The sequence below is a fragment of the Lacerta agilis genome, chromosome 4, assembly GCF_009819535.1.
Source record: "Lacerta agilis isolate rLacAgi1 chromosome 4, rLacAgi1.pri, whole genome shotgun sequence".
Lineage (NCBI taxonomy): Eukaryota > Metazoa > Chordata > Lepidosauria > Squamata > Lacertidae > Lacerta > Lacerta agilis.
Genome location: NC_046315.1, coordinates 80,709,093 through 80,725,744, shown reverse-complemented (window position 1 = coordinate 80,725,744; position 16,652 = coordinate 80,709,093). Strand labels below are relative to the sequence as shown.

At 43.3% G+C, this 16,652-nt stretch overlaps 1 protein-coding gene and 1 pseudogene across 4 annotated transcripts in view; one reads left to right on the top strand and one right to left on the bottom strand.

Annotated features, from left to right (window-relative positions):
* Window positions 1-16,418, bottom strand: part of TMTC4 (transmembrane O-mannosyltransferase targeting cadherins 4) — a 39,951-nt gene extending 23,533 nt beyond the window's left edge. Inside the window, exons 1-5 of one of the 4 annotated variants that reach the window (XM_033147809.1) lie at window positions 16,264-16,418; window positions 13,143-13,358; window positions 5,308-5,423; window positions 3,099-3,315; window positions 757-844 (exon numbers count right to left, since the gene is read on the bottom strand). In XM_033147809.1, the coding sequence (XP_033003700.1) occupies window positions 757-844; window positions 3,099-3,315; window positions 5,308-5,423; window positions 13,143-13,304 (583 nt within the window). In that variant the 5' untranslated portion in view covers window positions 13,305-13,358; window positions 16,264-16,418. Of the gene's footprint in view, window positions 1-756; window positions 845-3,098; window positions 3,316-4,445; window positions 4,603-5,307; window positions 5,424-13,142; window positions 13,359-16,263 lie in introns of those variants that run through there. The other 3 variants (XM_033147808.1, XM_033147811.1, XM_033147810.1) reach the window with 3 other exon arrangements.
* LOC117046150 lies at window positions 263-348 on the top strand (annotated as a pseudogene).
* Window positions 16,419-16,652: the final 234 nt, after the last annotated feature.

Genomic DNA, 16,652 nt, shown 5'->3' with positions numbered 1-16,652 from the left:
ATTGCATCTCTTTTAGGCCTGCTTCATATATGTAGAAGTACTTTATGTGAAATAGGACTTGCATAGAGGGATATACACACGTATCTTACATATAAAGCAGACCAATTCATGAAGTATAAGGGTAACAGTGACCATTAATCATTATGGCTGCACACTTCCTCCAGGATCAGCAGCAACATGTCTCTGATTATCAGCTGTTGGAAAACAAAAATATCCTGCTAGGAGGCTTCCCCTGAGGCATCTGGTTCATCCCTGTAGGAAAATCGCTTCTCGGCCTTTTGGCTAAGATCAAGTGTAGTATCCCTGTAGGAAATAAGTCTGCTGGACTAGATGGGTCTTTGATCTCATCTAGCAGGGCTCTTTTTAGGATGCAGGCCATCATGCACTTAGGCCATGAAAAATATTCAATAAAATTCTGTCCTGCATTTCAACCCATACCGAGGTCCCTAAGGAGGCTGGCAACAAAATGCAATTAAAAACACATGTGTATAGTCCATAAATTTCACATATATGTGCACTATACCCTTTCCCCCTCCAGTTCCAATGGTTCTTCCAGCTACAGAAAAGGTCATGGGCAGGTATGCATGCAAGCACTTAATTCATAGACTGCTTCCTACACACAACATTAGAGAGATGGGGGATTGGTGACACAAACTGGGAGCACCATATATTATTAGGCACTAATTTTCATTGTTTTGGTGGTGCTCTAATGGACTGATCTGCTCAGAAACCAATGGTGTGTGTTCAAGTACTTACTTTCTCTAAACGCCTTGCAGTAGCCAAGGAAAGACAATAAGAAGAACAGGGCGCACAGCAGGTCTGCTCTGCCAACAATCCCAGCAATCTTGAAAAAGAAAAGAAAAGGGATTTAATTACCAAAATAGAAGTTTCCCCTCAAGTGAAGTAGTGTGGAAGGCTAATTGCTTTTTAAAAAAAACCGTTGCATCAACGCCACCAGGGATTTGTGAACAGTGGCCACAATACAGCCCAAGTGAAGCATGCTGAAGTCCCCTTGATCTCAATATGAGAGAATTAACCAAAGGCTTCATCAGCTCTTGTTGGAATCAATGAGGCTTTAAGAGCAGTTAACTTTAGCTGGGTTGAACCCATTCTCATTAAGTGGTAGCCCTTTCCCATGCTGGAAGTCAAAATAGAGAGTTCCTGCACGTATAAAGAGCCCTTGGATAAGACGACTACACACTACGAAATTCTAGATATGAGAGTTTGAATGGGGGAATGTAAGATAAAGAGACGACACTTACGGAAACCCCCCCCCCCCTACTCTGGCAGGAAAATACCAGGGAGGTCAAAACAATCCCCCTCATCCTTGTTCAAGTTATGTTCAAAACTGGCTTCATCAATCAATGGCACAGGTCCCTTCTCAAAGCTAATATTTTCATGCTAGCCCCTGCAGACACTGCTAGTGGAACAAAGAATTCAACTGTCTTGGCTAACTGTGCTCAGTCAAAACAAGAATCTACAAAACCCTCCTTTCAAGAGTCACCTTTGGATAAAAGGATAGCTATCACCCTTTTATCTCCAGGGAGCAGGTAGAACGAAGTGGGCCCAAATCCTCTCTGAGCCCAAATCCTCTCTACCCTGCCATTGGTCGCCTGAGCCTTCTCCTCTCTCCTAAGTGACCTTTGAGGACCACCAAGTTCCATATCCCAACACTCACCATAGGGACAAAGAGAGGCTTGACAAAGAGAGGGGGGCAGGAAACAATGGCTGTAGACAAGGATGGAGGGAAATGTGCAAATACTGGAAAGAAGGGGTTCTGTGGAAATTTTTGTGCCCTCCAAAGCAACAGCTTTTTCAAGAAAAATAAAACCTCACAAAAATGGTTTCTACAGCTTCAACCCATTGTTTAGTGAATGGGTATTTTGGACTGATATATCCTTAGCCCAAGTCAAATATTTTACCTACGGAACCAAACCCAAGACTCGCTGAGAAGTGAAAACACTACGAAGAACAAGTGTTTCTACAACCATTTTATATATGAAAAGTCTTAAGATTCCTTGCATTTATATCCACCAGCACAAAAGAAACTAGACTACTCCACTGGAAACAGATTCTAATAATAATTTGTCAAAATATGTCATTTATGTTGAAAATCAATACAGTTGCTATTTCAAAAGCAACTGGCTTTTCGTCATTTCCAGATTTTGCATGTTTTTACACTCTGATATTATTGTACCACAATAGCTGCCATTAAATGCATCAGGTGCTGGAAAAAAAAAACACCCAACCTATCAGCTTCTGCTAAATTAAGAATTCTCAATGGAAATTCACTTTCATTTTCCAAAGACCTACAATGTGAAAAGTGAGGTGCATGAACTTATGAAGTAGCAGTTAACTATTAAAAGAGCAAATATTCAGTGAGTAGTCTGAACACCAGATTCTAAAATCCAGGGCGAGTCAATGTGATGCACTTGAGACATTTTTGGACTCCAATTCATTTTCACTGCAGCCAACAAGACCAATGGTCATAGATGTAGGGAGATGCAGTCCAGCAAAATCTGGAGGACATCACATTGGCAATCCCTGCTATAACCTTACTGAAATTAAGCAGGTGCTTAAATGGGGGTAGATGGGAGATGGGAGACTATTGGGAACTGGATGTAAGAGCAGGAGATACATAAATCTAAATCTAAAAAACAAAACAAAAAACCAGACCCACAAAACTTAAGAGAGTTGCCGGATTGAACTATCTCCCCTCTCATCCCCCCACATGCTGTTATGAGGGTTCTCCCAGCTTTCTGGAGCAAATCTAGGGAGGGTGCACAGGGGCATGCGGGGGGGGGGGGTTCCACTGCACTAGCAGAAATCCTAGCACTGGCTTCTCCTATCATAAGTTAGGATTAGTCATGTGCAAAAAAAACCTGAAAGAACAAAAAAGCACAGTTGCATCAGTACAAAGCACATACAAATGTACACAATGTGTGTGTGTGTGTGTGTGTGTGTGTGTATACATTCATACCCACCCCACACCTATGGATTGCATATAATACATGTATTTGAAAGGATAAGGAAGATTAAATATTGTTAATGGACTCTGGTTTTTTGAGCTTTTAATACTTAAATCGTTAAGTACTTACACATTCAGTGTGCACTGGATGTACAGCAAACAGCAAAGCCGCGAGCAGGGATGATTTGGGGACAAAGTTTAGCCTTCTTCCTTTACTGGTGTACTGCAGCCCACCCAATAATATTGAGAAGACATCAACAATTAAGACAGAGATAGCACAATGGAGTATTATATTGACGACATGAAAGCCCAATGGGTTGAAGCCTCCAGCTAAAAGGTAATTAATCCTACACAAGGGGGGGAAACATCGAAGTTAGAAATTACGACAAATGAATGGATTAAAATGCACAAATATTTTTTAAAAAATAATTTCTGAATAAATCTGGATGTATTTATAAAGACAGCAGTGTCAAACTACTTACAATCAATGCACAGTGGAAACAAGTTATGAAGAGAGCAGGAGTAGCTCTTCCATTGGGATGGAGCCACAAGGCAAGGGAGTCATTGTTGCTTACCAGGAGAGAGAATGGGGAGAGAAGGCAAAAGTCGGCACACCAGTGAGAGCATTGCATTGGTTCCGCTGGTGCACCTGCATTCTGCTGACTTTCCTGTTGCCTTGCCCACCTCTCCCGGTAAGTGGCAGTGGAGCACCTGCCAGGAAGCCATCATTTGGCTCTGCTTCTGGAAGAGGGGCGCACACAGGTAGGCACCTTAACATTGGGCCTAGCAACAAGGGACATGTTGCTGAAGATAGTAGGAAGCCAACTCCCTCCCCCTCCTAAATGTGCCCTTCTCCTCTTCTCCATTCAATCATTCCTTTTCAGTCCATTTTTCCTTCTTGCTCAACTCCTTTTTTATGCACTCATTTTTCCCTTTTCTGCGATATCTCAAAGGGAGCACTGGTTTTGACCCAGAGCTTTCAAGGTCACAGGGTGGTATTCAACTATGTTCTACTCCAGAGCAGGCCCAATGAAATTAATGAGCATTAATGAGCAAGCTAGATATGTTAAAACTTAGTTGAATACCACCTGCAGTTCCAGAACTTCTTTCAGTGCTAGGGCAATGTGTGAATAGTAGGAAGATGTCTTTGCTATAAGGCAGCTTTCAATGTTCCCAGCAATTAAGTACTCCTTGTTAAGAAGACTGTGGGAGAGAGGAGGAAGAGATTGAATGCACTAGTGCAAACAGAGACTCTCCTCTCATTGGCACACAGATTTCCCTCGCTAAGGTGTCGCTTAGAAAATACGTTTGTAAATCCAGTTTTCCACTCTTCCCCAACAGCAACTCCAGATGCTCAGTGCTGTGTTTCAGATGCAAAATTTAGTCAGAGAGGGATAAAGTAAGGTGTCTGCATGATGCTTTTTAATTTTTTTAGGAGGCAGGGAAGAGAAGAATTGGATACACCTTTGCAACACACCTGCTCCCTGTCAGAGACACATGCTCTGGGGTTGTTCTGTGCTGGTCTTCCATCTGTTGACACAGGAGACTGGAATAATAGGTGGGCCTGTGCAAAAAGTGTATGCAGTTCTGCCGGCCATGATCCCTGCTTTTTTTCTCCCCACCTCCAGGGCATTCTGCCACCCCCCCCCTTTCTCATTTTGATGCTAAACTGGGAACAAGGGAGAGTGTTGTTCATAAAGAACGTTATACGCTAAAGGAAAGAAGAGAAGAAAACGTGTGCCAAAGCAGTAAGGGTGCTGTGTTTGAAAATCACTCACTTGAGTTTGCTTCTTCAGCACAACGTATCATTTATTATATTACATGTGATGGCAAGTACCTTTCCTCAATGCCCCACTCTTATCATACGACTCCCCATTTCACTTAAGTGGTTATACATTTTCAGAGGACCTACCAAGTTGTGTCAATTAAAAAAAACTCCTTCATTAAAAATATTGAAAAATATGCATGGTGATGTGTGGGTGTGTCGAGATGCGTGACTTTTGGTTGTTAAGAACTAGCTTGATGCACCTCCATGGTCCTCTGTAACCAGGAAGTGACCTTTGACACCTATGTGATACTCCTCCTGTCCCTACCAGGAGGAAAAAGCATGGCAGGATATTTTCTTTGCAAGAGATTTGGGACTGCTGCGCATGTTGTGATCCTACATAGGTATAAGAGTTTGGTTACAGGAAGTTGGCTTCATGGGTAGAGTAGCAGCACATAAGAGCACAAATGAAACTTCCCTCCATGTTAAAGGTAGCATCTCAGTAAATTCTACTTCCTTTTAACCCCCCCCCCCCCGTTTTAAATGTCTTAAGTGGAGCCTGACAGCATCTCACCTGAAAGTTAATACAGTAAGTGGTCGATAAGATTTATGGCTGGTATTGCTACTGAGTTTGCTCCCCCAAAAGTCATGATGCCACAGTTCACCAAGTGGGGTTTCTGCCCTGAGGTCCTGAAACAACACAAGTTTATAACATTGTCAAAATCTTAATCTTTAACAGAAGTAAACCAGTAACAGTTCTGCAATGAGTATACCCAAAGATTTGTCTACTACATTGGCATGCCACATTTCCCCTCAAGGAACTCAAAGCAACTTACAAGGTTCCCCGCCTACCCATTCATTTTGCCCTCAAACCAACCCAACGAGGTAGGTAAGGCTAAGAAATGGCAACTGCCACAAGGCCATCTACATTGCTAGAGGGGTTGGGGTTGAACCTGGATTCTCTAGAACCACTCTATCACGTAAGAGATGTTTACAGTTTAAAGCAGCGTTTCCCAAACTCTGGTCTTCCCACTGTTTTTGGACTACAACTCCCACCATCTCTAGCTAGCAAGGCCAATGGTCAGAGATGATGGGAATTGTAGTCCGAAAACAGCTGGAGACCCAATTTTGGGAAACACTGTTCTAAAGCACAGAGATAAAATGGAAATCGTTCCATTTTATCGTTCTAACCATCATTGTAACCATCATTCTGACTAGTAAACCACAGTAGCATTTAAGCTCTTATGCTCCATGCTTACCATGGAGAAAATGGGTGGGAGGAGTTATTTATTTAAATTCTTAAAATTTTATAGCACACCATTTCCATCTCAAAAAAGTGGCCAATGTTTTGTATTATGTTTAGTATAACACAGGGATCCTATTAAACGGAATTCATAACAGTAAGCCAACTTTAATGAGCGGATAGCTGTCTTGAGAATTACAATACATCATATACTGGAAGTTAGCCTACAGTTCTTGATTTAGTGCCATTTTTACTTTGTGCTCTGTCTTGAATATCAGGGCTGTGTGCTGCACAACTCCATATCCTCCATTCTCGTCACCAGCAAACCACAACAGAAAGCACAATGCAAACACTACAGGTGGCAAGTAGTGTTCAACTGTTATTTGAATACCCTGCTGAGATGCTTTCTTAATTTTCACACAACACTACTAAACTATAATCCTTCATTTTATTTCTGACACATCAAAACTTATAGGTCAACCCAATTGTGGCACGCTCATGAATAAGATAAATTGATGGGGCACAAGGGGGAAAAAATCATTATGCACCATCATGATGGAAGGCAGGGCATTTGTTGCCAAGACTGAGGATGAAAATTAGAAACAGAGATGGCTGTTGAGAATGTGCACAATGTTTTCAGGAGTGCATCTGTGCATGACTCTTTCTGAGTTCAGATGTGCTAACTCAGCAGATCACAACCCCCCAGCCCACATGCTTGGGGATCTTCCACCTGCACTGATATCCTGGCCATCTGTAGACCAGGTGCAGACAAGAGCCAAAGTTGTGTGCTGACTATGGTGCCAGGCATATAGATCTCAGTATCTGAGAACCAGATATTGTTTTGGATATGAATCTCATTGGGTGGCCTTGGGTAAATGCACCCAGTCACCGCAGCAACATGCTGGCCATTGGAAAACGCTCCCGTGGTACACATTATACAGAGCCAGTGTGATCACTTTGTTTATTTCCATGCTAGAATGGCCCCTGCAGACACTGGTGGGAGAAGCAATACAGGCAACCCCAGGCAATCCAAGATTTCATCCACTACTGTCAAAAGTTCACAGCTCATTCTAGGGGAAGAATGAGATCCTGCCTGTCATCTACCATGCAGCCTGTGCTTGATTACTCAGTAGCTACCATGGGGTAATTAGGTATCTGTCATTTGTTGTGCCCGAGAGTCACCCTCACAGTAGGAAGTGTACACACAAAAATTCTCCACCACAAATCCATTGCAAATCTTATACTTTAGATCAGAGGTGGCCAACCTATGGCCCTCCAGATGTTATTGAGCTACAATTCCCACCATCCTTGGCCAATGGCCATGCTGCCTAGGGCTGATGGGCATTGGGAGTCCAACCACATCCATCTTGAAGGTCACAAGTTTCCCATCCCTGACTTAGATATTACAAAGAAAAACAGTGAAATAAATTTATTGGGGGCCACACTTCCTATATTTCACAAAGCCTGGGACTGAGCAGTTGTAGAGCTTGATGCTATGCATATTTGCTCAAAAGAACACCCCACTCTGTTCAACAGGGTTTCTTGAGAGGTAAATGTACACAGCATTGTAGATTTAAGGGTTCTTTCTTCCCACCAAATACATCTGCAAGAGTAGGAGTAAATCAATATATTTGTTCTCCCTAATAGAAATTTTAGCCATGATGGAAAACTGCAGGCAGCCTCATTACATTCACAAAACAGAATGCAAATAATAAAAAAAATTCATACACGGTGCCTCAAGTATTATAACAGAGAAATAATTTGCACAGCTTAGATCCACAGCCTTTAAAAAAAATCTTCAGCAAATAAAAAATAAAGCAAAGCAAACAGAAGGTTCAAAAACACTTGGAAATTAAATTCTAGCCTCTTGGCAGCTAGCACTGCATCTTTTATTTGTTTAAATAACTCAGCAATTCTATGATTCTATGAAATGGAGGAAGGATTTGCCCTGGACAAATGAGTCAATGACCACCTAGACTAATAACACTCCACTGAGCTGAACAGATGTCAATGGAGGTAAGTCAGCATATGCAGTCCCCAAATCAGCCTATTTGAATCCACCCTCTTACACAGTACCTAAATAAGAGCCAACTCTCCCAATGTCCTATACAGTATTACCATAAAAGACTGACAGCATTCATTGTAGCGTATGCGTTCATGGGCTGGAGCCCACTCCTGACAGCACAATACTATGTGTGTTTATTCCAAAGTAAGTCCCACTGTATACAATGAGGCTTACACCCTAGTAAGTGTGTTCAGGGTGCAGCCTGAGGGGACAAAGCCTGCTCTAGTGGTAGGAGGAGGCCCCAGGGCAGCACATCTCAGAAACGGGCATTCTAGAGCAGCAGGAGGGTGGGTGCGTGCAGGAGTGAGTGCAAAGATGGATGCAGGAGAGGGCCATGAAAATGGGGTGTACTTCTCTGCAGCCTGTGCATGAGCCACAACAGCTGTACTGGGAGGCTGGGAGAGATGCTTTGCCGCTTAGCCCAAGCACTAGCAGAAGGAAGAGGAGGAGGTAGGAAAGCAGGGCTTTAAAAGTAAACACTTTACAGCACACGTGACAGCCCAGACCATGTTTACCCTTGCAAGCCAACCCCACGACATGGAACTATATACCGGTACTGCTTGCTTGTTTGGCACAGGACAAAAGTGGTTGGGAGGCTGTGGGAAAGTTGTCTAGGGCTTGCCTATGTCTCTTAGTTGCTGTGTCTGTAATACATTTGCTGAATTCTTCCTTATTGTTGCAGTGGAGTTGCATTTTACATGGGGGGAGGGCAAAAAAACCCAAGAAAACAAGCCCAGCCACCATTTGTGGACTGTAGCTGCCCCAGATCAGTTTGTTAGAAGCCTTTGCAGTGATGTTGTAAATTGGCATATGGTCTACTGTGAATTACTGAGATGACAGCTTCATCACCTCCTCATTCAATCTGGGCCGACAATTTTTTTTATATAATTGCAACAGTTGGAACACATGCCCTGGGAACAGTTGTGTGAATCAACCCTAACTAAAAGCAAACAAGTCACAACGGCATTCGCAGGAGGCTAGGAATATGAGGGAAGCTTCCTTTGAAAAATACTTTTATTATAGGGCTGTAGTAAGAAAAGCGGGAGGCGGGGAGACTTATTGATTCCACTTCCCTCTCAACTCTAAGCAGCATACATTGATTTGAAAAGTCAGGTGCATTCTCCTCTGGCAGCTCTGAAAACATTTGATTTTAAATAGCCCTCTTTGCTTCACTGAGTGTAACATTTTATGCAAGAACCATTGTTCTAATGAATGCTTGTAACGGAGATGCATTCTGCCTCAAATGCTTTACTTGTTCAAATGTTTACCTTCCTAAACACACAGAAGGCAGATCACTGCAGTACACAGGTTTTCTTTCATTTCTTTTTTCTTTTTGCAAAGCACAGAGCTGCTTACAATGGCAAGAAAGCATCTGGTGAAGATTCTTGAACACCAGTAAAATCCAATAACAGACTGCTCCATGCCAGGGTAGGAATGGGGCCAACTGGAAGAGGATCTTTCATTGGAACCATAAAGGGGAGAAAAGAGCACAGGAAGTTCACAAAAGGATCACAGTGTGGAATCAAATGATGGCTTAGCCGTAATCGATAGATCTACAAAATGGTTTTAGCTGCTGGAGCTCCCAGCGAAAGCGAATCAAATATGTTACGATGTTGAATAAAGTGAGCATTTGTTCTACCTCAACTCCTTCCCTTGCAAGCTGGCAGCCAACCAATCCTACATTTTCCACAAAAGAAGTTACTCTAATATGGGTGAGAGAAATACTGTTTAGTTTAAAGAGGAATATGAAGACCCAGAGTCTTCTTCCATGGAGAGCTACTGAAATTAGTCATGTCCATTAATTTCTATGGGTGTGCTCTGAGTAAGACTAGCATTGGCTAAAGCCCATCTCTCTCTATATGATAAAAATGTATGAATGTCATCATGCAGCCCCCACTACAGAACTTCTAGTGCCACATCACAATCCTGGGTTTGCATGATAGCTGCGCATGCAACCTTCAGGTTTAGAGACCACCTGTACAGAAGCAAAAACATGTTGCCCTCATGTTCTGCTTATAGTCTTCCCAGAAACAGGATGATGGGACAGATCCTTATGTCCCTTATGATAGTTTAGCTTTCAATTTATTTAACCATCAAGGTGTTTTGGAGGTGGTAGTAGTTAAGCAAAAAATATTATGAAATACTAAAATGAGTATCCTGTGCTGCTATGGAATGTTATTCATATGGACTACATTTAACATTGAGGAAGGGTGTGGCTCAGTGTTAGAGCATAAATTTTGCTTTCAAAAGGTTCTAGGCTCAATCCTGCACATCTCCAAACTGCTTTGTACCAGGTCAGCTGGTCTGATCTGGTACAAAGCAGCTTTCTGTCATCCTTCCTTTTGAAAAGGCAATGATTGCTTGTTCTTTTCCCCCTCAAAACCATTCCAGGTAATTAGAAGTGCATTAAGAAGATTGTTAACTGATTTTCTCTCTCAATCCCACACCTAGCTTCAAAAATATAATTGAGTTACTCAGGTAACTGCTAAAAGAAGATTAAGCAAAGTGTCTGAGATCACAGTGCATGTCAATCCCAGGACTGCTCTATATCCAAATTGCACGTTTACCACTGCATATACATGAAGCAGGATGTCTAGCCAATAAGGTACATCTATGAAATATCTTTCTGGCGAGCTGCTCTACAAGCAGAGACTCAAACCTCTAAAAATTTGTTGGGTTCAACTCTAGCTCAGAGTTATCACTTTTTCTTTCTTTTTCCTTCTTTAGATAAGAACGTGATGAACAAAATTATTCCTCTCATTTCAAAGAGTTTTCTCTTTGTTAAAAAAGCCACATCATTTCGATATGCTTTCCTGGTTAGTGGTCAGATTTTACTCACAATGTATCAATTGGGACTAAATACAGAATTATATTTTCAAGGCTTGGTACTCTGTTACCATCATGGCTAGCATTTCAAACAGAATGCTAATTTTGGGGATGCATTTTGTGAATATTCTAACACCCTTTCCTTGCCTTTTAGAGCTACAGTGTTCAGTTAATTAATGAGTTGAATTAACTGAATAAAAATGTTTTGATCAACTAAAGAGGTGACCCAGCATTGGTTTATTTATTTGTTTAAGGAAATCATTTTAATAGTTAGAATGTGGAAAAATCTGTGTGTAGCTGTGCCATATTTGAAGAGGCACCCCACTTCACCCTAACACAGAAGGAAATGCCTACAAATAATCTGAGAACAGCCTGGTTTGCACATCACATTAAACCATAGATTAAAATAAACTATTGTTTAATGTGATCAAGCAGAATGTTGGTGGCTGATGCTCAAAAGTTCCCGCAGCACTTTTCCTCCTCGTCCTCCTGCTGCTGTTGTGTTGTGGATGAAGCAAGTCAGAGTCTGGTTTGTCATGCTGTCGAAACCCAAGTGTGTGGTTTGTTTCAACCAAACAAACCACAAGCAGGGACCAAGGTTTGCTCACCACCTGTCATTTGTTTTTGGGGAAAGAAACCACACAAGCTCGGATTCATACAACATGACAAGCCAGACTCTGGCTTGTATTGTCTGTGGCTCAACAGCAGCAAGGACTCAGGCAAGAGTACCATGAGAACCTCTGAACAGTGTGAAGCAACACGCTCCTCCTTCCTATTAAACTCTAGTTTGTTTTATAATACAATTTAATGTGATGTGCAAACCGGGCTGATATATGCTGTTTTTCTTCAGCAGTATTGTTTTATTCATATGCATGTGTTCCAATTGTAACAATTCATTAATCAAGTGATTGGTTAAAATCCACACAATTAGTTAAATGTGACTAAGAGGTCTTTAGTGCAGTGACTGCTCTATAGCAGACCACCGCTCACAGAATGTCCTTTCTTTGCAAACATATGGGTGGAGAACAGCAATTAAATCTTTCTTTTCTTCTTTACCAAATTATAGCTAATCAATTAAAGCTTTAAAATAGTGTACAACTTCCTAAGTCTACAAGTCTTAGAAACACACAAAGAGTTGTATTAATTTACCTCCCTATGGGTTGTGTAGGAAATACACAAACACACAATTGTCACACTTAACTGGGTGTTAAGTCTCATTTAACTCAAGGGGCCTTATTTCTGAGTAGACATGCACAGGGTAAAGCTTTAACACAGGTTGCGGACACATGACAGTCTGAAGTGGATTTGATGCATCTTATATGTGCATGCTTTATACATCGTTCACGTGATGTTGTCCTCATCCAATTAAATTTGAATTTCCCCACTCCACAGATAATGCAGACGTATTGAAGTGCAATGTGTGGGTGGGATTTTCCCCCACATGCATGGTGAAGTTTTTCTGGGTGCGTCTATCCTATTGCCATTGGGGGGACATATCTCAGTGGGTCGCTGATGGGATTTTTTTTTGTTTTGAACTTGCTGTTTTGTGAAAGTCTGGTAATTCAAGTTTGTTTTTTAAAAAGGATAACATTTGCACAAGTAAACAAATACCTGTGCATGTGCCCAAAATGGACCTCAGATTTCTGGGACATGGGGAAGGCTGGGAAGTGCAAACTGAACGAAGGGCACAAACAACACCCAGGGCTAATGCTTCCCATTAAGCTCCAGCCACCTGTGTGTATGGGAAACTCTGAGATACAGTTCAATTGAAAATGCTCACATGCAGAGAAACATCCACAAAAGTGGATGGGGGGAAAAATCAGATCTGTGTGCCCTATGTGTGCATCAACACTCTGCTGTGTCACGATATGTATTATTTGGTCCACAGAGATTGCTATTCCACAAAGTTTTACTAACCTACCTCCCCTATGAGTTTTGTGGCCAAAACAACAACAAACTTTCCTGTAATTCCTAGAAGTTAGGACTGCCACCCATTTTTTAAAAAGTTGATTAACTAAATGAGTTTTAATTGACCAAATTTGTATAAATCACAAGAAAAAGCATACTTCTTGGCTTTTTTGGACTGTGGATGTATACATATCACGGCAGGGGAATCAGCTTTTTGAGGCTGGTGCTTGCCACCAGCAGTTAGCAACCCTAGTAAAACTTTCCCTACCTCTTTGCTGGAAGAGATTCTTACTCACCACAGATTGCTAGGCGAATGGCTATTTACAAGCCCTGATCTTGTAAGGCCCACAACTGGAAAAACACCAACCTTATTATTGATTATAGCTTCGGAGTCATCAAAGACAAAGTCGCCATTGTAGCTGTTCGCAAAGCAGATGAAGGAAAGGAGTCCTACAACACTTTTGGCCCAGTGTGCTGGAAGGGGCAGTAGTGGTATGTCATGGTCCAGGTTACTGTCTGCTTGTGCCATTCTGTACGATACTTGTCCAAAATTTGGAGTGCCAACATTATGCTGGTTGCAAATCTGAAAGAAATAGGATGTATATATTTATAAACAGCTAGCACAGCCTTTTTACAAATAAAACCTGCACCATTTGTCACCTGCCTACACCTAGGGGTTCATGTTATTTATGGTGAACTAGTAGTCTGGGAGGGGGGGGAGGAGAAGTGAACTTTCTTTCAGCATTCAAAGCAGCCATTCCCAAGCTGGTGTCCTACAGATGTTTGGAACTACAACTTTCAGCCAGGATTGTCAAGGCTCAGGGTTGATGAGAACTGGGACTCTCAAACCCCATCCCCAGGAGGAACCAGGTTGGGAAAGGCTGACCCCAAAGCTTCCCTGCTGGCTATGGATGTGTGGTTTTTATATCATTGCTTCGTAGGACCATGCCATTACATGGATTCTGTGGTTATTTTACCACTTGGCAAATGACTGCTCATATCCACTCAGGTTATGGAATATCTGGATCTATTTCAGGCATAGGCAAACTCGGCCCTTCAGATGGTTTGGTACTACAACTCCCATCATCCCTAGCTAACAGGACCAGTGGTCAGGGACGATGGGAACTGTAGTCCCAAAACATCTGGAGGGTCAAGTTTGCCCATGCCTGGTCTATTTATTCCAGATTAACTCTGGAGTGAATTTGGAAGTATGGGTCTACCCACCCCTAATTAAGACAATGAGCAAAATAAGACTAAATTTGTTCAGAGCACTTCCACATGGTTCTCGGGCAGCATCTTCCAATGGCAGCATCCAAAAACTGTTACCCACAAGATACCTGTGCATATCACGTCCAGTCTCCTGCCATGTCAAGTTCATTGAAAAATGGGTGTGCCAAAGCCATTGAGAGTGGGGAAGCCCACAGTGCAAGAAGCTATTGTTACGTTAGGATTTCTACATCTTACAGTTACAACAGATTACAAGCGGAAAATCACTTGGACTTGTGCTTTCTCAACACGGGACAAGAGGAAGACTGGAAGAGCCTTTAGCCTGACTGCAGAATATTTTCTAAAGTTCACCTTCCTTCCTGTATCTCCATTACCCTCTGGCCTAGCATCTCCAAAACTAACAATTTTAACCAGATCTAGCCCCCCCCCCCCAATTTTGAAATTTTAGGGTGCAGAATTTAGACCCTCCATCCTCACCTCCCTGTTTATCATACTACTTAAGTGGTTTGTTTTCCTCTTCTTTTTTATCGTTGAAGTCATTATGTGCCATAATGTGTTGTTTTTTCCGTATTTTGTTTTCTAGCTTGGAAAAAAAAAGAAATTATGTCGCTCACTGGACTTGCAAAAGATGCCCACTAAAAACAAAGTGCTTGCTGGAAAGACCAACTGGACCTACTTGTTGTGCGCAGCTATTAATGCAGTCCAGAACTGAGCCCTTGTTACTATAGCAATGTCCCCTACAGAAGTACCTATAAAAAATACATGAAGTGGCATACAATAGCTAACAGCAACCTTCCTCCCAGTATGCTAATATTCCAATTCCCTGGGCTTTTAAACCAATGTATTGGCCCCAAAAATAAATAGCTAGATGTGTTGTGGGAAAGGGGAGGCTGTTAAAACAGAATTGTAGTTCTTTTAAAGGAAGAAAGAAAACAGTTTCCAACACTGCTATAATGGACCCAGTTGCAGAAGTTGTTTTTGTGTCCAGCCCCCCCACCCCACCATTGGCACTAAATGAGTATAATCTCTTCTGAAAACAAGGAGGAGAAACCTATTTGTACATAAGTATATAATGCATCTTGTCCTCTTTCCTTGCTGAGTTCTGAAGGTCTCCAGAGCAGAACACACACCATCAGTATGGTAAATTTGTTGGAACAAATTGTGACACTGTGCCCAACACAGGTGTGCAATCCTACGGCTGCAGTTTCTCAGAAGCAAGTCCCACCAAATTCTATGTGACTTATTCCCTAGCAAGCATGCACAGGGTTGCATGCTTCAGCCTGTCTGCTGCTTTCTGTTGTCTTTGTTCTGTGGCTCTTGCAGGGCATGGGGTAATGCATGGCACTTTCTGGCATGTCATGAAAAACTCTAAAAACGATCATGTAAATGTTCTTTCCTCCCCTTTCCACAATTTGGGAAGAAAGATGGAAGACCCACAGTAAAGACTTAAATGGCTGAGTTTCAAAATAATAATAATAATCCACAACTAGGCTGAACAGCAGACCTTAATAAACACAGGCCACTCTTTAAAATAAAAACCCATGGAACTTGTGCTTTTCCCAATCAAGAAGCCAAACTTGTGTGTTTAAAAAGAGCCAAGTACTCCGACTGCAGACAAAAGACGAGGTGAAGATCCCAGTTCCCCCTCTGGATCGAAAGTGGCTCAGCACAGTGCTGCGAAGAACATCATTGCCCACTAGCAATCTTGTGAAAAGGAAACGTGCAGCTGATCCGATACGCGCCTACTCAGAAGCCAGTCCCGCTAAGTTTAATAGGGCTGATTTTCCTCGCAATATGTTTTAAGAACTGCATTTCCCCAGACCCACAGTGTAGCAAAGGCAGGTAACGCGCTGCTCGGAACGGAGATGCGGCTGGAACGACCCCAGAGGATCGGGTTCGTGGGGGGGGGGGGAGAGAAGTGCTGGCGGGGAGGCGATCCTAACAACTCTAGCAGAGAGATAAAGAAAAGAGCGAAGGAGTTGTGGCTGTTATGAGCAAGTGCCTGAAAAAGTGACCTTGGTTGGATCCGTCCCTCGCCAGAGAGCCACCTTTTGTTTGCGTCTCGTGTGCTTCCTTTTGTCTTGGGAGTGCGCTCTGGAGGTGGGTGCGGAACCGGGCGCTTCCCCTGCCGCATAGAGCGCCCAGGGGCTCTTCCCATGCAGAGGGACCCCCTTCCCATCTGCCGCCAGCCCTTGCGCCCTCCTCGGGGCCCCTCCAGACACAGACGCGCACGCATGCTCCCCGCCCCTCCCTGGCTTTACCTGCAGCTAGAAGGAGCCCGAGCGGCATCTCCCACCCGAGCGCGCAACTCTTATCCGCGCTCTCCTGCTGAAGCCGCGGGGCCGCGGGATGGGCCGGGCCGGGGGAGGAGCCGCCGTGCCTCTCCGCTCCCGAAAGATCCCTCCGAGCCCATTGGCTCTCCGTGCTTCCTCCTCCTCCCAGCCCCGCTGTAGTAGCAGCACCCGCTCATTGGCGAGGCGAGGTTGACGTCTGCAAGGCGGAGCGCAGCCAGCGCCGGGGTGGGGCGCAGGGGAGGCAAAGGCGGGGTGGGGGGGGGAGGCGAGGCGAAGGGGAGCGGAGCCTGAGCGTGGGAATCTTGCTTGCCCGAGGTCTGAACTGGAGGTGAAGGCGGCGGATGGAGATGTCCACG